The 27,035-nt window shown below is 38.5% G+C and overlaps 1 protein-coding gene across 2 annotated transcripts in view; it reads right to left on the reverse strand.

Annotated features, from left to right (window-relative positions):
• fam219aa (family with sequence similarity 219 member Aa) overlaps window positions 1-27,035 on the reverse strand; it is a 53,153-nt gene that overhangs the window by 18,264 nt on the left and 7,854 nt on the right. For both annotated transcript variants that reach the window (XM_088910470.1, XM_088910471.1), the window contains exon 2: window positions 7,811-7,910. In XM_088910470.1, coding sequence (XP_088766596.1) covers window positions 7,811-7,910 — 100 coding nt within the window. The remainder of the gene's footprint in view (window positions 1-7,810; window positions 7,911-27,035) is intronic.

Below are 27,035 nucleotides of genomic sequence, written 5' to 3' on the forward strand. Positions count from 1 at the left end.
AAGTTTAAAAAACTGTATTATTTTTCTATTACTTATTTGACATAACTGAATTACAATAAATGTTCTCCCACTTTAGAAGGCATAGAATATTGATCACTATGCAGCTTTTGAATATAATAATTCTTATTATTATATAGTAAGTTTATGGACACTCCACTCAAAGTGCTTTACAGGTAATGGGGACTCCCCTGCACCACCGATGTAAAGCACTCACCTAGATGATGCAACGGCAGTCAAAGTGCACCAGTCCACTCACCACACATCAGCTATCAGTAGGGAAGAAGAATACAGCGATTAAGCCAATTCAAAGACAGGGAATATTAGGAGGCAACGATCGATAAAGGCCAGGGGGAAATATGGCCAGGACACCAGGGTTACCACCCTACTCCTGAGAAATGCCCTGAGATTTTGAATTACCTCGGAGAGTCAGAACCTCAGTTCTACGTCTCACTGAAGGACGTATAGTCCCGCATGTTCCCATTACAATTATATCACCCCGAACCTCACAACTGGCAGCCCACTGAAGCTCAGCAGGTGCGAGCCTGGCCAGTACCTGGATTGGAGACCTCCTGGGAAAAACTAAGGCTGCTGCTGGAAAAGGTGTTAGTGAGACCTCACCCTATGGTTTGTATGGGTCCTAATGTCCCAGTATAGTGATGGGGACACTATACTGTAAAACGGCGCTGTCCTTCGAATGAGACATAAAACTGAGGTCCTGACTCTCTGTGGTCATTTAAAATCCCAGGGCGTTTCTCGAAAAGAGTAGGGGTGTAACCCCAGCATCCTGGCCAAATTTCCCATTGGCCCTTACCAATCTTGGCCTCCTAATAATCCCCAGCTATGAATTGACATCATTACTCTGTTATCCTCCCCACTGATAGCTGATGTGTGGTGAGCGTGCTGGCGCACTATGGCTGCTGTTGCATCATCTAAGTGGGGCTGCATAGTGGTGGTGGTGAAGGGGAGTCTCTATTACTTGTAAAGTGCTTTGAGTGGAGTGTCCAGAAAAGTGCTATATAAGTGTAAGCAATTATTATTATTATTGTTTGGGAATGAGTATCCCCCACTGTGAATACTGTATACTCAGTAATTCTGTGCATACTGAAGATTAAATATGTAAATTAAACACCCAGAAGAAGGTAAAAAAACGTTGAGTTTTTGAGCTGTTGAGTCCATCCATTTTCTAACTGCTTCATCCAATTCAAGATTACAGGGGAACAGAGCCTATCCCAACATGCAACAGGCACAAGGCAGGATACACCCCAGATGGGATGCCAGTCCATTGCAGGGCACATACATGCACACTCTCACATCAGGGCCAATTTTACTACAATTAAATTAATCTAACCTTTAAATTCAGTTAGATTAATATATCACACAATGTAAAGGTTCAAAATGGAAATTGCATAGGGTATAAATGAATAAACATGCATTAAAAAAATATTTAATTTTATATACTAAATAAATTTAATTTAAAAATTAAAAATTATATCTCTGCAATAAAAAAGCAGAGAGGCAACCATATGGACAGAGAGGGCACTATAATATTAAGCCAGCAACATATCATACTTGTCCACAAACAAAAAAACATTTTTTTAATAAACATATTATGTTTTAAAGGATTCAAGTGTACAGTATGGCCATCGGCACTGAGCAATCTAGGGAGTTTATATGGTAACATTCTTTAGCAGTGTTGATCCAATTATCTTCAGCATTTTTAAACATTGTTTTTTTCCAGACTAACCTATAAAAAAGTATATTTTTTGAATAAATGGTTCAAATAGCTCTGTCCACGGTGCTGAAGTAGAAAACTTAAAACACAGTAGAAAAGTCATTATATCCGCTTACTATTATTAAGTGAACTATGAAGAAAAAAAAGCAAAACGTTAATTGGATATATAACATAACATTTGTAATATTACTGTATGACTTCCTAAAGAAAATGTAATCCCTTTTCAGTTCTAATACAAAATGTAAACTTCTGGAAAAAATGTTTGGCCACAGAACCTTAAGAGGCCAAAAATACAAATAATATTTATCATTTATCATTCAAAGAAAATTAGTTTTTATAGCTCTACGGTTCATAGACCTGGTTGGGTCAAACACCTCAAACCAAGCACAGGAATTTTCACCCGTAATTAAATAAGTCACTTACAGTAATAATGCAGGTTCACATGTGGTGGGGCAACTAAATTTTACAGTATACGGTATCTAAAGCTCCAGATAGCTACACAGTGTGACTTTTACCAACACCTGTTCAAAAAGTCAGCAGCTGCTCGTGAATGACAACTATTTAGATTTCAGTATTGTTTAGTATCTGTAATTCATTCTGGCAAATAATTTCACAACAATATTCTTGGTGGAAACCTATGTCTTTGTCCTGAATATAGAAGGCTTTGCATTGTCTTTTTGTTTCTTACGTCTAAACAAATAGCCCAGTGATACTGTATGCATACACACATCTGTCCTGAAATGTGTTATCATTTTATTGGCTGTCTAAAAAAATGACTTTCCTCTGTGCAAAATACAAAAGCATCTTGGGAATCTTCCAAAGATTAACTGTTTGCAGAAGAGCGCTGAGAGTATTACCTGTGACACAGCTGTAAAACCAGATTAAGCAAACTGCATGCACTTCTACAGATTAAGCTCAAGGGGTTTATTTTGCCTCACAACAAAATGCTGAAGCTCCTTCTGTCTGGAGTCTCATGCAATTCCACAGAGGCAGCCAGCTCTGACAAATAGCAGGAGAATGGAAAAAAAACTATTTGAAAACTGGAATTAACAGCACTATAAGAGGCCTGCTGAGCAGCTCAACAGTTAAAAGCCACCAGCTAAAGTACAGTTGTGAGAAAACAGTTGTGAACCCTTTGGAATTATCAATGACCTTGATTGTTTAAACCATCTGTTCAATAAAGATATGGCAATGTAAAATGTTGTGTGTGCTACTTGTTAAATAAGACTGTCTTTATTTATTATTATGACTTAGATGAAGATCAGATCACATTTTAGGAGCCTTGCTGAAATCCATATAATTCCACAAACTTTACTCACAACTGTATATCACCCTGCAACTCACTGGCAACCCAATGAAGCTAAGTAAATGTGAGCCTGGCCAGTACCCAGCTGGGAGACCTCCCGGGAAAGCTAAGGTTGCTGCTGGAAGAGGTATTAATGAGATCAGTAGGGAGCGCTCTCCCTGTGGTCTGTATGGGTCCTTTGGTGAGTTGTAAAACCGAGGTCCTGACTCTCCGTGGTGATTAAAAATCCCCGGGTGTTTTTTGAAAAGACTAGGAGTGTTACCCTGGTCAAATTTCCTGCTGGCCTTTACCAATCATGGCCTCCTAATTAGCCTCATCTATGAACTCGCTTCAGCATTCTGTGGAGGGGTGGAGGAGAAGGTTGATTTCATCGTCACAGATTTAAACCTGGGTTATGTTGCTTGCTTGACAGGACTGTGACCAGGAGCAATGGAACACAATTGGTTGAGTGCCACACAGGGAAGGGTCAGGTCACCAGGACACCCTCAGCTCTCACTAACACTGTGGCCTCCCGAGAGCTTGCAGGCATGCTTTTGGGGAAGGATGCACCCCTCCTCCAGATAGGGCTGAACCAACTTGTAGGGAGCTATGGTGCCTGTCCAACATCAAAAGATGAAGGTGGAAATAATGTCTACACTGTGCCATTCTCTCATTCCATCATGACTATGATCCAAAGCACACTTCCAATTCAACAGAGGAATAGCTAACTGCACACACAATAATTGTTCTTAACTGGCCATTTTAATCTCCTGCCCTCAATTCCATTGTTTTCTTAAGTTAAATTATTTATGACAAATATGAATGACTTTGCTCTTTACAATGCTATTAAGAATACTGAGCACTGAAATTAGTACAATGTTCAGGAAGGTTAGTATCGTGTAATGGAACACACTGTATTTCAGTGTGATCTTGGTTTAATGTTAAGTTATTTAATGGTAAGTTAAGTCTCCTTGCCAGGTAATTACTGCAAGTATAGTAAGTACTTGAATTAAGGTTGTGATTGTTTAAGTTATGGAATCAGATAGACCGAAGCAAACCAGAAACCTAAATGTTCTGTCTTGATCAGTGTGATTCATGTACCTTCAGGTGAGATTGTATAAATTGTTCAGATATTGCACAGACACACTGGTGTATCTGAAGATGTACAGTAAAACCTGTTGCAAGTACACTGTATGAAGACTTCAGGAGATGCCTCGTCTGAATGGCATTTTTCTGTAACTGATGAATGACAGACTTACATTACAGAATTGCAGGAGAAGCAAGAAACTCTTGTTCTCCCTTGATATGATGCAGGCTGAACCTAATGGGTGATGTAGGAAATTTAGCATTTCAACTTAGAGGAACCCATGAGGGAAAAGGACCTCCTTTTAAAAATGTTTGCAGTTTTTCTGACATGCACTATGTCTTTTTATCTTCATTTACCTAAACTGCACATGTCCAGCTTCTACTTTGACAGGAGAAATAATGCATCATTTCAGTTGATGGGAGATCTTAGAATGGTTAAAACCTAAGAGACAGCAGGTTAACATCTCCTGTCCTTCTCTCTCCCTCCTCAAAACCCTGTCCCTAGTCCCTGCTGGAATCGAGGGCCCAGCAAGTGATCGGCGAATCACTAATGAACAGACGCCATGAGCAGAGCCTGCTGCAGCTTACCCACAGCTCAGTCACACACACGTCTCCTTTCCACAGCCACAAGAACAGCAGCTCCTGAGGGATTCCTGGGAAAGCTGTGCCATTAACCTCTGAATGTAAGGCCTCAGCTGCCTTCAAAGAGGGACTAAACATACAGTACATGTTTAATCAACACATGCTTATATGCTTCATGACTCATTTGGTCACCCATGATACACGCTGTGCCCACTTCTGCAGAGAGATGCTGTCTAGTCTGCATAGGAACCACAGGCTCAAAACCTAAAAAGCTGACAGCTGCCTGAGCAGTCACAAGGAGTTTTAGTTTGAACTGGACTTTAAAAGACTCTTTTCCTTAAACGTAAACAGATCTGGCCCTAGACACGCCAATGTAGAAAAGAAAAATAGCTAATCAGCAATGAAAACTAGACACTGAAATCATATGAGGAATTTAATCTGCTTATTTGAATGGGTCTCATTGCATTCTCAGCAAATACTGTAATGTCAGCAGAGACCTTCTTGATGACTAATGTCATCGCAGCAGTACGGTATAGTGACAAGGGTTTTGAAGTTGTGACTGGAAGGTTGTGGGTTCAGTTCCTGGGTGCAACACTGCATTTGTACTCTAGAGTAAGGTACTTTTTTTATTACTGCAGTAAAAAAAAAACAGCCAAGAAAATTTAAGTTTGGATAACAGCCAAATAAATTACTAATATTCTAAAACCAGCAGCATGTAGAAATACTGTACTGCTACTCTATGCTTCTTTGTACTCACCTTTTATATGCTCTCTGAGTTAATGAAATATGACAAATACAGTACCACTGAGAAATACTGTACAAAATAGTGCAAAAGCAGAGGTGCTCTTATCAATAACAGAACCTTGACTCTAAGCTAAGCATACATTACTTTTGTCATATGCTACACAATTTATAGACGTAGGCTCCACAATAAAATATCCCTTTTTAATCTTTCTCCTTCTCAGTTTGGAATTAGCCTCTGTTGCTCCTCTATAGTTTGAACAGGTTGCTCACACTGTTCCCAGATGAAACCTACTACAACCTTCTTTAGGCATCATGACAAAGTGAAGAATTGCAAAAGCTTACAAACTCCAGGAAATAAAAGGAAAAGCAATGGAATTGTGATTTTGCTAAGCTTCTCTTTTATAATCACTCTACAAGCTGTCCAGTTCAATAGCAAAAAAACACAGACATGCACAAATCTAGTCTTCTGCTCTTCAACCCACGTTGTAAGTGGACAGGCATGGTGCAAAATGTTTGGGTACACAAATATAAGTGGGGAGAAAACTACACATCTACACATCAGTCCTTTGCTCCTCTCTTAGAGCAGAAAGGTGTTTCATCCTGTCTCTTTAATTTTATTTTTTTTTAAATATAGAAACAGATGAGATTAGACACAGGCTCTATGTGAAACAGACGAGTAATTGGACACCGGTAGCAATACTAAACAATTTGTAAACTGTAAACAACAGGTTTGAGTTACACTGTCTTAGACTAGATATAGGCTGGTCCATTTATCCAGCACACAGTTCAACTCACTGCTCAAAGGTCTTTGAGTTGGAAAATGTGAAGCCTTTTCTGCCAATCCAAATTCTACACATTATTTTTTTATAAAAACCCAGTGTGATATTCTTCCATCACTGTTTTTACCTCCTCTATGATTGGCCAAGTCTGACGGACAAAAAATAGCACCATTCCATACACAAAGCAGGGTTTGATGAGATACCTCCTTCAGATAAAAAAAAAATACTTGACGGGATTTTCACATGTCTGAAGGGCCATTCTTCTGTGTGTTGATTGCACCTTCTCTTTGCCTTGCGCATGCCAGTGATTCCAGGATTCCTGGACTCAAATGGAGGCAGCTCAAACCTGATCTCAGCTCAGCTGTCAGTGGTCAGTAACTGATGATGACCGAGACACCTCCTTCACAACAACAGGCTTTTAATTGAACCCTTAACCCCAAGAGTTTGGCACAGGGCAGGACCTGGACACAGACAGTATACCGAAGCAAAAGATTTTATATTCCGAATCTTGTGCACTTTGGTGGTTATTTTCAGTATTTTTGAGAAAACATACATTTTATTACAAAAGCTAAAAAGATGAACAGGATGCGCAAACTTGCTTTAATAACACTCTTCAAATCATTATAAGGGTTGCAGAAAACAAACGGTAGTTAATGGAAGACCCAGGAAAGCTTGACTAATTCAATTCACTCAGATAACCTTGACAACAAGCCACAAGACGGCTCAGAGGAAACAGGCAGAAGGCCATTAATGTTCCCCAGGTCATATTTTTGACCCTGAGCTTGAGTGTGGTTTTTGCCCATAGTGTAGGTGAGTGACTTTTGTGCTGTGGCCTTAAAATCCCAACCAAGCAAACTTTTATTTACAACTTTAAAACTTCCATTTCCTTCTTCTTCTCCTTCTCTTCTGAGGCAGTGTCGCTGACTTAAATTGGGCCGATCTTAGATCTGCTGGTGACGGGTAGGAGCATATTATAACAAATCTTGTTTGTTCGTTTTGCACTGGCCAAAGTTTCACGATGACCATGTGAAGGTCCCCATTACATCATGGTGAGCTACTGAGAAATACAGTCACAGTCTAAATGGCATTACGGTATATAACTACATACCAAATCAATGTTCTTCATATATATCATAATTAGATTTTTTATTTATTCTCTTTAGGAATTGTAAAGGAAAATATATATATAAAAAAGCCCACGATTTCAGATCTGGGCTATGGTATTAGTCATCTGTAACCAGAATTTCTCTAGGTAGTGCCCAATTGGGCACAGCTCAGCAGCCAAGATTCACTTGGTCTGAGCTGGCCAAGGAACACAAGAGCTTGAAAATACTTATTGGTTAGAGCTGTGTACTGTACGTCCTCCTCCAGCACTGTGGTGCTTCCGTCAGCACAGTATTAAGTGAGCATCTCGGTAGATGTGTGCACATTCGCCTTCCTCGCTCCAGGGGCATAGTAGACTTTTACAACGCAAAGAGACAAAATGATCGATCTGTGCCCGAGAAGAAAGCTCACTGCTGCGCTGCCCATGGACGAGGGAGGAGGAAAGACTCCACGCTGGAGTGGGGGAATGCACAAACTCGAAGCATGGAGGCGACTCACCGATTTTCATCTGCAAGGGGGACGGCTTGTAATTGATGGTCACAGGCTCCCCTTCCCGCGTGTCTGAGTCCCCCTCAGAGATGGATGAGGCAGCTGGGTCCTGTGTAAAGACACACCAACAGGAGAGAAGTATTGATACCGAAGACTGTCGAGGGCTGTGGCAGGTAAAGAGCAGAGGAGTGACTGAGAAAGGAAAAGACTGAATTATTCACTTTAATTTCTCTACAAGTTCGGATGTCAGTGGCCTTATATGAGTACAGATGCAGCCATTCAAAGTGCGCGTCACAGACACGTACCGCAGGTGACGTCGCTCAGTATGACGCAAGATGACGCGTGGCACCGCAGTACGTGATTGGTTGACCGACAGGGGCACTCGTGGTCCGTTGGTCTGTCGTAGAAAGACTTACAGTAAAAACGTCTTTGCTGTGCCCGTTGTAGATATTGAATTTTACCACTGAAGGGAAATCTTAGTAGCTGAGCATAAAAAGAATAGGAGCATACTGTAACGCGTGTGAAGGCCATAAACGATATTAATTTTGGAACATAAACATACAGTATATACTGTAGCTGGTCTTGGTACTTTAAAGAAAAAAATACACACCAGTATTCCATTTCTCCCTAAACATTTTAAGCTTTGAAGTCTTTAACTAACATGATACCGGAGTCAACAAGCATACTTTTAGAATTTGATTAAAAGGGAATATAATATGGAATCGCGTATCTAAAGAATTTAATAACGGTATTCGTGTGCTGCGACAGGGCTGTGTAGGGCTTTTTCGCCTGCCTGTTCATGCGAGCTGTCTTCTAGCCGACTGGTCTAGGTGCGTGACTAGCAACTGGGAGGTTGTGTGATCGAATCCAGCTGGTGCCGGACTTTTCTTTTAACAAACATTTCTTCGAAAAAATAGAATAGCGATATTATGGACAATAAATTGACTTTTATATTTCAAAATATCGCAACATGAACGATATTTGCGATATTTTGAACATATCTTCCCTTCTGACAGCGGTTCCTCCTTCTATTGTGTGTGTGTGTGCAACAGAGTAAATTTTTATAGAGAAATGGAGGCTGGACAGTATGCGTTACAATATAAACATTTATATTGATTTAAATCGTGTTCTGATTTAAATCGCAAACGCGTGTTTAATTATGTGTTTTTTAATCATAATCAGGCTAATGCATTTCTACATTTTCTGTATGAACCAGCTTAGAGGTTCATACAGAAAGACAGCTTGTGTTTAAATTGAGTGTAAGGTAATTTATGCTTCTAAAGTCATGGTCAGCATTTATTATTGTACTGTGCTGTAAACTTTTTCTGTGCCTAGTCACATTATTTTATAGCGTTTTTATTGCGTTATTAAATCCGGTGGCGCTGTGTGTTAGAGTAGTTTCCTGACTCCCTTGTCACATGGTCTGTGATTGAATCCCATAGAACTATGACTTTATTTTTTAACAAACATTTCTTTGAAAAAATGAAACGTTTCCCTTGGTCAGAGATTAAATAAAACCTCACTCGCACCAAACAAATTTATATTTCTAAATATCACAAAATACGTTCATTGTCTTCCAATCGAGTCGAGTTGACATTGGAAGCCTGCCACACCCGGACTGTTAAACCAACGCATTAGCACGTCAAAGCCCATCGAGGGTATTGAGCCAGTATTGCCTTTAGTATTCCCCCCTCTCCCCTCAATTCAATTCAATTCAAGGTGTTTTATTTGCATGACAGATGGGTACAAGCAGTGTTGGGTATGTATATTGTAACGCTTACGGCAGACAGGCACTGTGTAAGAGCCGGCGCACCAGAGCAGCGCACCGAGGGAGCGTCTGCATTTCTAACTTAGTTTTTAAAATTAGTCAAGCAATATGAAGCATCTCCTTTTACTTAGTGCCTGAGCATAAAAAGAATAGGAGCATACTGCAACGCGTGTGAAGTCCATAAACGATATTAATTTTGGAACTTAAACATACAGTATATGGCTGGTCTCGGTACTTTAAAGAAAACATACACACCAGTATTCCATTTCTCCTAAACATTTTAAGCATCGAAGTCTTTAACTAACGCGATACCGGAGTCAACAAGCATACTTTTAGAATTTGATTAAAAGGGAATATAATATGGAATCGCGTATCTCAAGAAATTAATAACGATATAATTATATTCATGTTGCAAAAGAACTGCAACGGACATAAAAACTCCCTTGCTTTTAACAGAGCGTTCCATAATTTCTAACTACGAAAATGCCAGGTGAAAGGATTTGTAAACATATTTTGTTAAAGCAAGTCAGAACCCATTCAGAGCCTACATTACATTTTAGCGTTTCATTCTGAGCAGAAGACCCTCACACCTGAAGAAGGGGGAGGTGTTTTTCGCTGGAAATCTCGCCTGCTTCTACTTTACAACCGGAGTGCTGGCTGTGACGAATTAAACCGGTATTACAGGTTACAATCACAGACCATGTGACATGGGAGTCAGGAAACTAACACAGCGCCACCAGATTTGATAACGCTATGAAAACGCTATAAAATAATGTGACTAGGCACAGAACAAGTTTACAGCACAGTACAAAAATGCTGACCATGACTTTAGAAGCATAAATTGCCTTACACTCAATTTAAACACAAGCTGTCTTTAGCCCTCTAAGGTGGTTCATACAGAAATGTAGAGATCCAGGCTCAGAACACACAGCTTCATTAGCGAATACATATGCAGGACAACTAGAGAAGACGTTTTACAGAGGATGGATTTTTAGAAACATCCCATCAGTGACATCACTGAAGTCAACTCCTAGGTACTGTAACTGTCGTGTGGATAGTTTCACAAGAATCAGACAAAGGTTTAAGCATCGCTTGTTCTAGATAAAACTGCAAAAAAAACAACAACCCATAATGTACTTCTTTGCGGCTCTGTTTGCCCAAATCATATATTCACAACGTGAAATCTAGAAAATAATATTACGTAACCAAAATCCGCAATATGGAAACAGAACCTGTGTAATTGTTGATAGATGATGTACTCGTAACATTTTTTCAAGACGAACTACAACATTTAAAAAATGACTTGTATGTACTTGATATCTCTAATCAATCCACGGGTCCCAGCACGAAACGAAAGTAAAACGCATACCGTTTCGCGCTTCTTATTAGTTGCTCAAAAGTAATTTGACCGTATGAAATGCATAATATAAACCTAGAAACATATACGTGAGTAGTACTTAAGCACTGTAGTATCGGTGTTAAGACATACCTCTCAAATACTGTAAATCAAGTTAAAAATATCTCAAGATTCTGGTCATAATGAAACCATGTTTCGTGTATGTTTTCTTTAAAGTACCGAGACCAGCCATATACTGTATGTTTATGTTCCAAAATTAATATCGTTTATGGCCTTCACACGCGTTGCAGTATGCTCCTATTGTTTTTATGCTCAGCTACTAAGATTTCCCTTCAGTGGTAAAATTAGATATGAATATTCAATACTTAAACGGGCACAGTTAAGACATTAAATATACATATACATACTGTATACAGTACAGTTTGCATACGGTAATATGTTTATGTCCCTAAATCAATCTCTTTTATGAGCATGTGAAAGGCATGGTGAATCACTGTACTTTGCATGATTGGAAAAAAATGCGTGATTGCGAAATGCTGTGGCGTTACTTTTACAAAGACGGTCAATGAAAAAAAGAATGTGGACCAGGGCAATACTTTGAGTTTACAGCTTGTCCAAGGTCATTTATTATTAATACTATTATTAATATCTTCGTTAAAGACTTTGATGGCTACAGCTCAAACATGAGAGGTTGAGCTTTATTAGCTCCACCTTGCGGAAATTCCGGATACTATTATTTTGCTAGCGGTATTTACCGGTAACTCGCGGTATTTACCGGTAGCTTGCGGTAGACTGCGTACAGCATACCGGAAAATAATGCGGTATCGCCCGCGCATTTTGAATGGCTGCATCTGTAATTGTCCACGCCCCCACTTTTTGCATTTCCAATTCAATTCCACATTCCAACTAAAAGCACAAAATAACACCCAAGGAAACCAGCTCTATGAAGATGGCACTTATACCGTGATGCATACAGTACCCTCATGTTTCAGTTCACACTAGCCTAGGTTACTCATTGCCATGCTTGTTGTGGGTAATAGAGGAGACAGTATTCATAGTTAAAAACGAAGAAATCATGGTTAAAAACATGCACGTGCAGTTGGCAGTCACTATTATTTAGGTGAGCTCTTACTGCTTATACCTAACATTGATTGATGGAGCTTCTGTTTTTCATCTGTTTTTTGTTTAAAATAATATGCACAAAAAATAACGCCATAGGGAAATTACAATGGAGGCAACAGCAGAGTGAAATGGAGACACGTAGGTTAACAATGACTGACAGCAGCCACAGTGCAATTCAGCATATTCCTTCTGCTGAAGAAGAGCCATTTACAGTTTTCTTTTTTTTCTTTAAAGAAAGCTAAGGGAAATAGTCACATCTGCATAAACCAAGCTGAACTGTATTTCACTTTTTTGTATGTTGATAATGAATAAATCCCCACCTAAGAAATACTGTGATGAGTTAAATTTTGTTATTCCTTTAATTATGGATAGGATTTATAAGGTCTGAAATTTGAATGCCGGGGGAAATAAAAAAGGTTGATTAGGGACAAGATACAGAAAAGCACTATTGCTGTCAATGGACCAAGAACAGGGGAGACCAGCTCTGATGAACTAAGAGCCTGTCCTTCACATTGGCATCCTGGGTCAGCCGCTATTAATAGTGCCAAGCAAAATTATACTTAAGAGACTCAAGCGATTATAACACAGAAATGTAAGAGGGGACTCCAAAATAGAAAACCACTAGTACACAATATATAGAAGACAGAGATCATTATTTTGAAAGCTTATTTTCTTACTGTACATTTGGGAGCTAAGCTGATCAAACGATAGCACAAAGCAATAGACCGTGCTACTGTATTTCTTATTTCCGAACTTTATACCACTGAAGAGCTGTCCTGAAAACCATTTTAGACACGTCTGCGATTCTAAAATAAGTAGTACAATACATTCAAAGATGAATTTAGTTCAATATGCTTTGCACATCAAGCCATTATCTAAGTGGGTTATAATACATCATGATCAAATATTTTAGAAGTCCTTCTTGATTTAAACTTTGTTACAGAAATGTTGGTTATGCAAAAAAGGATTTCTCCTTTTAAATCAGGAAATTTTATGCTTATGATGAAACACCATTATCATGTTTCTCAATGTCTTTTTCTCATGGCTTTTCATATCTGGTGAAGCTCAGGTGATCTACTATACTATACTATATAATAATAATAATAATAATTATAATAATTGCTTAAACTTATATAGCGTTTTTCTGGACATACATAAATACTATACTATAGCATGTAGGTACACTTACACTTAAATAGCGCTTTTCTGGACACTCCACTCAAAGAGCTTTACAGGTAATGGGGACTCCCCTCCACCACCACCAGCCATAGTGCACCAGAACACTCACCACACATCAGCTATCAGTGGGAAGGAGAGCAGGGTAATGAAGCCAATTCATAGATGGGGATTATTAGGAGGGCATGATTGGTAAGGGCCAATGGGAAATTTAGCCAGGACACCAGGGTTACATCCCTACTCTTTTCGAGAAACACTCTGGGATTTTTAATGACCACAGAGAGTCAGGACCTCAGTTTTACATCTCATCCAAAGGACGGCACCTGTTTACAGTATAGTGTCCCCCTTAGAGCTGGGGGTTATTCGATAATGATAATTATCGCGATATAATTTTCCTCGATATAATTTTAACAAAAGTTTGATAAACGTTCGATATATATGTTTATGCTTTGCGCATGATATGCGCATGCGCCCAAAATACTGCGCGAGTGTGCGTGCGTGTTGCAGACTGGGCAGCTAACAGATTTGCTTAATGTTTCTGCTGTTTGGCAAGTGTTTATTGAGTTCTTAAAAAAAAAAGTTGTTTAATTTACCAATTTACTGTCTGGTTTCTTCAACTTTCACTCAGGAGAACAAATCTGCCTTTAAACTTGAAAGAAATAATGATTTGACATTTATTGTGATAATTATCGATATCGACTGATATGAAAATTTTTATCGTGATAATGTTTTTGGCCATATCGCCAAGCCCCGTGTTCCCCTCACTATACTGGGGCATTAGGACCCACATAGACCGCAGGGTGAGCGCCCCCTGCTGGCCCCACTAACACCTCTTCCAGCAGCAACCTTAGTTTTTCCCCAGAGGTCTCCCATCCAGATACTGACCAGGCTCAAACCTGCTTAGTTTCAATGGGTTGCCATTTGCGAGTTGCAGAGTGATATGACTGCTCAGTGCCGATACACTGCTGTGACAATGTTTAAGTCCCTGCCACCAAATGAGCCTGTTTGAGCTGTTTCTCCAGGGACTCTTCCCCTCAATACTAGAGTGCAATCTGAAACTAAGTCAATGAGCAAACAGACAGGGGAAGTAGATTACACATCCTGATCTCAGCCAGCCCTTTTTGTTCAATGAGCTTAAGATCTGTGATGACAGAGCACCACAGCTATTGGCCTGAAACTGAAGATGGGTCCAGCACTGTACTGCCCCTATCCCCGTCCACCGCTCTACTGCTTCTGGGAACACATTTTGTTCCGAATTTCTACAGTACTTAACAATTGAGATGCAATGGTGCGCAATGCTTTTGTTTGATGCCTTCTTACTGTTCGTGATTTGAAATTAGTATTGACTTGATATATTATTAATAACCCTGTAAGGTGAAACATTGTGCAGTGCCTAAACAAAGGCCAAAAAAAACAAACCCTGCATCCTAAATAACAGGAAACAACTAAATATCTCTTCCTATAACATGGATAGCTTAATATGAATGAGAATCTATCTCCCTATTCAGAAAATGCACCTCCAATTGTGTTCCATCTTCTATCTCATCACGTTTCTCTGTATCTGGGGTGTAAGCAATCTAAGCACATATGCCATTATTGGCACACAAAGGGATTTTTAACAGCAAGTGCAATTAAACTCTAATAAGCCACAAAAAAATAGTTAAAAAGTGATAAAACTAAAACAAAATGTCAGTTGCTAAGAAAGTAAAGTTAAATGTTTGCTCATTTCAGGACTACTGGAGAGATGAATATGGATTTGTTCCAACATGACGACCATGCTGGTTTGTGCTCTATGTTGTGAGAGAGTCATTTTCAGACCAAACACAATAAACACTTTCAAGAACAGGGCGGACAAGGCTGAATCTATCAAACTAGCCATGGCAAGGTAGGAAAACAAATTAGTTTTTAATAATTTCTTTGTGAGGAAAAACACAGAAAAACCATGGAAACAAGTTCCAGGAGCTGCTAAACACTCTTGAGGCTACTGAAAGCAATCACAGAGCCTCTATCATGACCTCCTGGAAGTCACGTGTCTTGACAAAAGTGGAATTTTCACTGCTCTATGTTTGGATCAACATACTTTTGTGAACAGGTATTTTCATGCAAGAAGTCAGTTCTTTGTCCATGCTGTAGCTGAATAACACCTCAACACCCATAGGCTTGCGTACTGCTGAAAATGTCAAGCTACCAGCCTGAAACTACAGAACCCAGCAAGGGAAAGCAAAGGCAAGGATCAGACAAAATGGCAAGATGTGCATAATAAATGTATTGATTTTAAAAATGGTTAAAGAATTAAATATTTATTAGGCAAAATGTGAGTAGCTATTCATGACATTAAAAAAAAGTATAAATACAAATCTGTAAAAACAAGTGCATGAGCTAACTGTTGGCAGGCCCCTTCTGAAAGGTTGCCAACCCCTGCTCTATATCATCTGTCTGCTGTCCTTGTCATTTTAAGCTGTGTTCCAGAACTGATGAAAGCACTGATGAATTACTATGTTGTTAATTAGCCAGAGTCAATCACCTTTGATCATTTGTGTTTGCCTACTCTTAGCTCACCTGCAGCTAGTCAAACACCTCTAATGGGTATCATTGTCTGGATAAGGCCTGGAGTGAGCAATAAAATGTTATACATCCTACAGCAGCTCATAACAAACAGCAGAGTGGGATAATCTTCTGCCCCTCCCATAATCATAACTTACACTTTTTACATTTAGAGTTAGAAAATTCACTTTATTTTTCCATAACACTTTGCATGACTAAGAGGTGCTTGCTCTTCTGCTTTCATCAGAAGGAAAACTTATTGATTCTCCCACAAGAAGGTTATTCACAGTACCTCCAGGCATCATCTCACCTTAATTCAGCAGGCAAAAGCCACAACATCAAGGAAGGCAATCAATCAGAAATGCTACCCTGAAGCATCTCTTTGACATTCCCTTCACTACAAGTGCAGAATGAAAAACAAGGTTTTCAAAGATCACACCTAGGCACGATCACCTAGATTATTTTATTTTCTCATAGAATGCATCTGGTGGCATTGAAGGCTGCATCAAAAGACTTTCTTAAAAGAAGAGTATCATCTGTTGCATTCAGTGTACAGAGGGGACTCCTCTTTGATCTGAAGTTTTATCATTATAGAGCAATAAACCCAGATGCTGCTCTATCCTTCTGCCCCACACTGAGATCAGTGAAAAAAAGTGGAGATGACACTGTCCCTCTGCAGCAGTACTTAAAGTACTGTACAAAGGTTACTGGCAATTCTTATGAAAGCTATACTTAGAACCCTATACCCTCAATACACGTAAACACTTACTCAACTGGCAGCTGTAGGAGTGAGGAGTCAATCTACCATGTTTCAGGTTCATCAGAAATGCCACAATTGGTACAATGCTTTCCATAAAAAAGGGAGTGGTCTAACACTGGTCTATTTTAGGACGGGTCCAGAGAAGCAAATTTCATCCAGTGTAGAGTAAAATCTTTTTATGACTATTAAGAGATGCAACATTAGGTTTTTGGGAATTTATTGCATTTATTACCAATCCTGCAGTACATTAATAAAAATGCATTATACAGTAAATACTTCAGGTGGGTAGCTGCGTCAGCATGCATAGGCTGCAAAGAAACAAGTAATAGGTTTATTCCATGCTGAAAAGAAAAGAGAGAAAACACAACGTTTCAGCTGTGACAAAGACATACAAATAGTAAGCCTTCCGAGAGACGAAAAAAATGTGTAAGACCCTACTATTGATTAACCTTAAATAGAACTGTGCTCCATAAATGCATCTCATTTTCTACTTTTTTATAAAACAGTTAAAGAATAAATCCTGCTGCTTTATTTAAAGCCTTTAATGGATAACTACAATTTCTTTATAACCCACAAGCTATGATTCCTAAATCATTTACTCCTAGAGAGTGAGCTCAACAAAAACCTAAGAACAATGTAAACTTTAAAAGAGTATTAGAAGACATCTGTGAAATCTTACTCATCTGATTGATCAGTTCTTAAAGCTCCTAATTTTTGATGCACTTTGTTTCTTTATTCTAGCAAGATCCAGTTAACCTACAGTATAATCAAATACATGACTTGGTAAAATCTTCTATACATCTACTCCACAAAGAACTGCTGGTCTGTAAAGTCATATTTGATTGCAGCTAAATCACCTTCAAGCCTGATCCATCCACCACAGAGATGCGGAGGGAGCAACGGACGCAAGGCGGGATACGCCCGGGACAGGACACCAGTCCGTTGCGGGACACACTCACACCATGGTAAATTTTTACAGAAGCCAACTAACGTAACAGTAGGTCTTTGGGCTGTGGATGGAAACTGAAGCACCTGGAGGAAACGGATGGGAACATACAGCGAGAACATACAAATTCCTCGCAGATAGCACCAGGAACTTAATCCAGGACCACGGTGCAGTAATGCTGCAATACTAACCATCGTGCTTCCCCTTTCAAGCCTGACCTCAGGCAAAATACATGATTGGCCTGTTCACTTCTTAGTTGGGAAACGTAAGAGGGAAATCAGGCTGGTGTCGGTGTACCAGTGGGTGGCATTCTCTTTGAATAGCATGTACAGTTTTGGTCAGCACATTGCAAAAAAGATACTGCAACTCTAGAATTCATCAATCCAAGTAAGTTTATATTCCCAGTCTTAAAGGAATGTCCTTCTGTCACAAGATAGAAAAATGAATCTGTTTAATCCTGAATAGACAAGATTACAAGGATACCCGATTCAGGTGAGCATGTAAACCCATTGGACTTTTTCAACAGTGAAACATTAAGCAAAGGACACAAGCTGGCACCAAACGGAAAATCATTCAGTACCGATAGCAGGAGGCACTTCTTTACACAAAGGGTTATGAGTGAATGAAATACCTGCCCAGACATATTCTAAAAGAGCATAAGCACGGCTTCTAACAAGGAACTGCTGGATAAGATCCTTGGATCAATTTGCTACAGAAAAAAATAAAATGGGGCATATGGGATAAAAGGCCTCGTCTTGTTCGTTACTATTTGTATGTTTCTGTTTTTGGTTCTTTTATCACACAATATTCTTTTATTTTTTAGACCAGAGCACTGCAACTAGTTTAAGCTTCCTAAACTGAAGTAATTCCCTTAATCAATTCAAAAAGAATTTGGAACAAGCAACTCAGCCATGTTGTCAAATATGACACAGTGGATTCTTACAAGAAACAGTTGGATGGTCAAGCGACCTCTGTGCAACACACACAATCTACTTAGCAACTAGGAAACAAACAAGCCAGCCTTTTCCGTTCTCTCAATTGGATTAGAAAATGAAAAGCAATGTCAAAATGACAGGGGCACATATTAAATGTTCTATCTCTTTCTTTGTCTCTAATTCCTGGCAGTTACACATCTGTTGGAAGTCTTCCAAAGAGCCAACTAGTGCTTCCTGAATTGTTAGGGGAATCAGGTGGTCTTCTCCTGGACAGACCTGTTCTCTCAGACTGAGAATGAAGCTCCTTTCCGGATTGCTGTATTTCTCATGGGCTACTTCTGTAGAGAAGAGAGCTGGTCATTCTCAACTTTGTGTGGGTCCAAGGTAACAGTTCTCTTCGTCTTCATGTTGTCCTGCCTCCCATATACGTCATGCCTTGGGAAAACAATCATTCTTCAACAGAATTCATTTCATTTGATTGTAGAAATCAAACAATGATCAGGTTCTTGAGGTGAGCAGGAAAGCAGATCTTTATTGTATGCATACAGGAGCACAGTACAGAATACAGTACGGCATGTAGCTCAAACAATTGCATTTAGTGAGAGTCACACTAATTTAGTCATACAAAAGTATGCCAAAACAATAGCAGATTTTTCATAAGAATTTGAGATTTCAAGCTTATTGAGAGTAGAGGCTCAGCTCTCACCGCCATGAGAGAGGAAAAATTATTTTCAACACATTTAACACATAAACCTCGTACACAAGCACCAAAAGCCCCTAGAATGACCAAATAAATAAGTCTTATAAATATAAATTGCATTGCTCAGTGGCCCATTCCCTGTACGGTTGGGTGAAATTTGTTTTTTTCCTATACATACTGTATGTGTATGTTCCTATACAGTGATATAGTATTATATGCCTTGCTCTTGGAGTGATTTTTTTCAGACGACCACTCCTGGGGAGAGTAACAGTGGTGTTGAATTTTCTCCATTTGTACACTATCTGCCTGACAGTGGATTGGTGAAGCCCAAAGTCTTTTTCCACAGTCTAGTTCCACAAGCCATATTAATTAAATTAAAGTGATGCTTTGTAATGGGTTTATTTGATAGGAAGTTTAATTTTCCATTACACTGCAAAGAAACATTACATCATTTATATAACCAACAAATAATTAAAATTACTGATGTTATATTACTGATGCCTGGTCAGTACCTGGATGGGAGACCTCCTGGGAAAAACTAAGGTTGCTGCTGGAAGGGGTGTTAGTGGGACCAGCAATGTGAATAAAAAACAAAAACACGCACAAAAGTATTGAGAAATACACTTAAAAAAGCATATTATAAATCAAAAACATTTTATCGTAAAAGGTGGTTGATGCACCTTAAAGAGAATCTCTGGTGCTCATTGAATCTACAGAATGGGGTAAAACCCAAAACAGCAGAATGCAGAATTAACTAAACAAACTTTAATATTTTCTTAAACTGGTCTAATTTTAATACATTTCTGTCCTGCATTTCTGTACCGTTTCTTTACAATAACACTACTTCTAGGGGAAAGGAATTAACACACTGTTCACTATATTGTAGCAACTCCCCATTAATTCCCCTTGCAGAGACAGTAATACAGCTCATTGACCTGTTGTCCATTGACAGAAGACAACAATGGGTCGATTTACATGATAAAGACACCACAATTTAACTGCTTTCTGCCAACTGCTGACTGTTTTTGGAGATAGGATAGGGAAATAAATGCCAATACTTTCGAATGTCATGATATTCCCTTGGCCCATTTAAAATGAAAATTTTCAATTCAATTCAATTAACAATTCAATTCAAATTCTCAAATTGTTGTCACGAGGGTAGCACGGTTGGCCTGAGAGTAACATACCTGACAACAGTAATAACACATTAAAAATTAAAATTAATATAACTAAATTCTAAAATATGCAAAACAAAAGTTCTGAGGAAAAACAAATGGTCATATTTGAGGAGATCATATGTAATTAAGAAGTTAATCAATCAGAGAAGGAACAGATAATTTCAAAATAACATGAGTGAAAGCTAAGTAGAAAAAGGATGATTGAAAACTACACCTCCCATAATTCCATGTTTCTGCTTCATAGGGTCCTAGAGGTCCCTCCAAGCCTTAAGATAAGATAAGATAAGATTACTTTATTAGCCATATACAATTTCTTGTATTAGGAATTCATCTTTTCGCATACCCCAGCTTGCTCTCCATGAGACACACAGACAGGGAGAGAAGCTTGGGGTCAGAGCGCGGGGTCAGCCAGTTATACGGCGCCCCTGGAGCAGTTGGGGTGAAGGGCCTTGCTCAGGATTCCTCTGCCGGCCGCAGGATACGAACCAGCAACCTTCTAGCCACAGGCGCAGACCCTTAGCCACAGACTTATGTTCAGGTATATGCTGTTGATTGTTTTAGCTTTGAAACTTGCAACTGTCCATGGAAAATGTAGTAGAAATTTTCCCAAAATAACAACAGCAAGTGACCGAGTTGTGATGCAGAAAATGTTTACGAAGACGGTGGAATACTGTTGTGTATCCTTTTTTTTAATTCTCAACTACCAAAATTTCCCTGTAGTTACTCAATTCTGTATTACTCTTCCATATTCAGTGGATTTAAAGAAGTAATAAAACACATAAAATGAAGCTACTGTTTCACTGACATCTCATGCACCACATGTGCCACGGATTGATCCTCTCTGGGCAGTGACACGCTAATTCCGGGCATCCAGGGTTTTGCCATCCGTTCTAGCTGGCTGTACACATCTAGAGTGAATTTTCTAGAAAGATTCATAAAAGGACCCTAAATGGACACCTGCACATACGTAAACTGACCATTTTTTACTTAAAGTGATCCAATACTTAAGACCTCTACAGAGCATCCAACTACTTGGACATTCAAACTCTCTCTGCCCTTTTCAGCTAAATTTCGAGTTTTCGAGTGGATGGTATCAATGCATTTTTAGAACACCTTCCACATCCTTGAAAATACAATGATTTCCTATATTTATTTCGATATTATGTAAAATATAAATACATATTTACCTCTACTGCAACAATAAATAATGCACTGATTCAAAAAAAACTTTCTGTATATGACATCTTTCACTGCGTAAGGAGTTCAGTTTTCTTTTTTTCCTTACTAAATTGTTCTTCAAGGATGGATGATTGCTGACCTTTTGCGAGGAAACAAAATTGGCCACATAAATTACTGTAATAATCTCCTGAGACTGTTTGCTAGCACTCATACCCTTCACTTGAATGAATCACAAGGAGACGGCACAAACATCACACTCTCCATGCTACATGAGGCTCTCTCTAGGCTTTCTGTTATGAATATAATTTCAGTACATCACACAAGATTTAAAATAGGTGATAATATTTCCTTGGTATTTTCAAAATGACAAATCATCTTCCAGCATACAACATTAATGGAATATATGGATACCTCTAAATTTATTCAAACCCCTTGATAAAGTGCAACTGAAGGCTGATTTAGCAAATGAAAAGCAGACATACTTTTCATATCTGACCAGTCCAATCAGAATTGATAAACAATCACTTCTAGATTGCAAGACGCAAGACTACGCCCTATGCTATCATTAACTGTGGCTGAAAAGCTGATCAACATATTTGTATTCTCTCGAATTGACTACTGCAATGCTCTACTCCCTGGGGTATCTAAATCTACTCTGAACAAGCTGCAGTATGTCCAAAATTCAGCAGCCAGAATCCTGACCAGGTCTAGTGCAAGTGTTCACATTACTCCTATCCTGGAGTCCTTGCACTGGCTTCCGGTCAAATTCCGCGTAGACTTTAAAATCCTCATGCTCACCTATAAGGCTTTACATGGCTTGGCACCTCAATACCTGTCTGAACTTTTATCGCCCTACTCCCCACCTCGCAACCTCCGCTCTTCAAATTCTGCCCTCCTTACTGTCCCCCAAGCCCGTCTACATTGTATGGGCGACAGGGCCTTCTCCTGCTATGCCCCCAAGCTCTGGAACTCTTTGCCCAAGGATACTAGAGAGTCATCTTCTCTAAACTCCTTCAAATCCAGACTCAAAACCTTCTTCTTCAGAAAAGCCTTTACTTAACTGGTTCCATTCTTCACCCCTCTGCTCTTCTTAATACCACCTTCCACGGTCTCCTCTATTGTTATTGTTATATTGTTGTAATTATAATTGTGTCCTATCTTGTGAAATCTTCTTATTTATTGTTGTAGTCTTCTTATTTATTGTTATTGTCACCCTGTAAAGCGCTTTGAGAAGCCACCTTTAAAGGCGCTATATAAAATAAAGTTTATTATATTATTATTATTATTCTATCAGTAACTATCTACATACTTCAAAATGCACAAAATAATTCACCTGCCAACTATCAGTGCTTGGTGGGATCTTCTTTTTGCTTTGAATTAAATAATTATAGAGTAATAAGTCTGATGTCAACTACATACAATTTAATGGCAACAATTACAAGAACTAAACTATAAGATCGTATGGGTGGAGATCATATCCTAAGAAATCTACATGGATTTAGCAAAGGTTAGATTTGCCTCACCTGCTTGTTTGAGTTCTTTGAACAAGCAACAACATAATGGTTCCAACATAAAGGGCATGAAAGCATAAACAACTAATGCTTTAATAGCAGGCAGTAGGCATTCAGGGAAACATGAGTGTTTGGATTGAATATTGATTATTAAACAGAAATCAGGGTACATATAAGGGAAGAATACTCAAATTACTATGATGTAAATAGCGGAGTACTGCTGGGATCAGCACGAATACCAGTGCTCGTCTTAATTGATCCTAATAACCTAAATTCTAGAATTGTTAATAGTCAGGTCTACAAATTAAGTCTACCAAATTAGGAGGATTAGAAAACACCATAGAAGCAGCAAAATAAAAAAATATATAATTCTCCTAATCTAGACAATATGGGAATTTGGGGAAGAAATGCTAGGATGTATACAGTACAATAGTTAAAAACTACCAAATAAGATACAAAAACCAAATGGTGTCCTTTTTTTAGTTCTAAGTATTTTAAGAAGGCAAAAAAAAACAAGAAACATACAAAAAACACCTAGACAGACAATGAACAAAACCTTCTCAGATCTTATGCCTTTTTACAGTTTTCTGAGCTTTTGAAAAGTACCTCCATATGCAATGGGGATGCAGTGGGTTAAAGGAAACAATACAAAATCATAATGCTTATTGATATTTCTGTTTAGATTATGTAACAAGTGATCAATTTCAGAAAAAAAAAGTGTTTAAAAAGGAATTCAGGAAAATTAAAACCTGAAAAAAGCCTCTCAAGCTTATTGTTCCATCAAGATTACATGCTAGTGCTGAGAGTAGGAAGGATTGTGCCCTTTTGATTTTTCTTCTAGTATACCTCCTGAAAGCATCCATTTTCTTTTTGTAATGAATCAGTGTGTCAATATACTGTGCAGTACAAAGCCAGAACATATTTTTATATTTGCCACTTCAAATACATTACATTAATCAAAAATAATCTGCAATGAATAAATAAATGATACAAGTCCATCAACTCCTTCCCAACAATGTTTTCTGTACTCATTAATTGAAATTAAAACAAAACTACTGAACTGCAAGCATTCACTTGTTCTGCAAGAAAAAAAATGAAATGCTCCAGAACAAGCTCAATCTATGGTTTTGTGCTTTATGACTCTTTGAGCCCCTACAAACACTGCGCATGTTCAAATTCCTGCCCAAGACTGGAACAGACTAAGTACAGTACATCTATCAATAGACTGTTTTTCCCAGATGAAACTTGATATGTTTCAGTTTCCTCACAGAGCACGTCTGATGAGCAATAAAACTGAAGCTAGAAATAAAGATCCTATTGCCTTCCAGAGCAAACCCAGACTGCTCACTATATCAAAGATGCATGACCTTCTATTACTTTATAAATTCATTCATTAGTAATGTTTATAGCCCCCATTATTTCCTTAAACAAGTAGTTCCATAGAATCCCATTAGTCAGAATTACCAACCACACAGCCAACCGTCCACTCAGAGATGAGATTATATAATATCTACCATTCAGTACGTTTCTGAGTTTACCCACAATGACTGAGTCCGTTTTCGGGACTCCAATGACAGTAAACCCTCAGTTTAACAAACCCTCAGTTTAACAAACTTTGCTAAATCGCAAATGTTTTTTTTTCAGCTCAGAATCACAATATTACAATATATAAGACTAATATATTGTGACAAATGGGGGTTACGAAAACGGTGAAAATCAGGATTTGACCCAGCGGTTTATTATTCAACAACATTATTAACGGCGACAAGACACAAACTACACTACTGTACACATAACAAAACCATACAACACACAAGTTACTCTACGTCTTCAATATTTACAAACAAGGCGTTTCAGAGGCCTAACATTCTAATCACCCAGAAAACCCCAGACTGCTACTAGGCATTAAACTCTTAATGCCTACAGAGACGACATAAAATAAAAGCTGCATTCTAACTAAATGCAATGCAAGCTGCAGTTAAATCTCTCTCTCTGCACCCCGGATGCCACTAAATAAAAAAATCCCTATTCAAGAAGCGCACCCACAAGCAGCAACGACATTTCTAACCAAGTTGTCTTTTACCATGGAAACCTAAAACACAGAAAAGCAAGCTCTCTCTAACAAGGTTCAATTACGTAGCTCCAGTCAGGTTTTGTTTGGATGATCATGAAGTCGGGGCTCTCGCCTGGTGCAAGCTTCAAGTCCCAAGTTCCATCTCCTCTCTCCTCTTTATTCTTGTCCTCTTCTCTTCTTCATTCTTGTTGTCCTTCCTTCCTCGCTGTCTCTCTGTGCCCTTAATGTGATCTTATATTGTGCGTTTCTGTACTGCTCATTGACAACCATTAACCCACAACTTACCTAGGTATACCAAGGTAAGCTTTACAATCGTTTCTGATCAATGGACCCCCATATCTCAACAAACATCCTCTCCGCATCAGCATGCGCAGGCTACAGAGGACTAAAAAGGTTTATTCCATGCTGAAAAGAGAAGAAAGGAAACGCAACGTTTCGGCTGTGGAGCCTTCTTCGGGTGTGTTGTGTTTCCTTTCTTCTCTTTTCAGCATGGAATAAACCATTTTGACATTTTTAGCAATTGCAATCAACACCACCAATGAAAACTGTTCCTGTGTCTTTTTATTATTAACATACCTGCTCTTTATTTAATGTGTTGTAAATTTACTTGGATGAAAATCACTAAAGCATATAAAACACAATTAACACCCATTGTTAGCAATTATGAGGCCCCAGTGATATTCCTGAATTTTAAACCAATTTAGTATTTATTTTTAGTCGCCATATTGTAGTATTTATGTTAGTTTTATTATTTGTGTATTTTATAGAGCTTTTTTTTTACACATTTTCAGAAATTTAGTGTATTTGTAATATTTTTAAAATAGCTGTATTTTAAAAGTTTGCTAAAGCATACGAAACACAAACACCCATCGTAAGCAATTTGCCTACCCCTATACCAATTACCCTATAATTTTTCCATCATCGCTGTCCCATCAAAGTTTGGTATCTCTGATTTTACACACAAAATGTCCAAATCTGTTAAAGTAAAGTCTGTTTAATAAAGGAATTTTAAATCCTGTTTGAAACAAACAGGGTTTCCTCAGCATATTATGGTTATTAGAACCAATTTATTAGGCTGACGCCTTCATCGAAAATATCTTTCATCTGCACCCATTAACACAGCAGGATACGTGATGAATAAATCAATCTGAGCAAAGTACTGTGCTCGTAGGTACAACAGCACTGTTCCACCCAGGATTTGAACCCATAACCTTCCAGTTATACTGTATGTTCAGAGCTCTAGGCAGGTGGTAGCAGTAGCAAAGCTGTGGATGGAATGCCCCAGCTTGGCCCTCACCCTGCATGGATAGAGAGAGCTCCTCAGCTCCTGCTTTGCTCCTGTGGGAGACAACATCATTTCATTTATAAGATACAACTCTCAAATGTCACTAGAAAAAGGCACGCTCAAGCTGAGATCTTATTCTGCTTAGAATTAATTACTGGAGAAATGATCTTGTAGAAGACTTGTACCCTCTTCCTAAAATCTGTGTATAGTATTCTTGTATTATAAATTTCAAGAGAAAACATGCTAAACCAACCTCTTCTCACGAACAACAGAAGTTGCTTGTACATTCTTTTATAAAGTTTCAGAATTAATTCAAATCATAGTAAATAATTTCAATTTAATTAAAATGAAAAAATAATATAATAGTAATTTGAACGTTCTCAAAATATTAACAAATAACAAATAACTGTTACAGATTTGTTAAAGCAGACGTTCAAAACACGCAGTAAAAAGCAACACCGCATTCTAATTTATCAGCAACATAAATGACTGAATATATACAGTATATATAAAAACTTGACTTGCAATGACTCCTAAGATTTTGGAGTTGAGTCACATTAAGCACTACTCAGTGATGGACACCATCTCCAGTCCATTGTCATTGTCAGATCAAAGATGCAAGCTTCTCCATCCATCTACAACAGAAGTAACATGTATACCGTACACGTAAGAGCTGAGGAACTAAAGAACTCTTTCTTA

This window comes from Atractosteus spatula, chromosome 3, assembly GCF_055471065.1.
Source record: "Atractosteus spatula isolate fAtrSpa1 chromosome 3, fAtrSpa1.hap1, whole genome shotgun sequence".
Classification (NCBI taxonomy): domain Eukaryota; kingdom Metazoa; phylum Chordata; class Actinopteri; order Semionotiformes; family Lepisosteidae; genus Atractosteus; species Atractosteus spatula.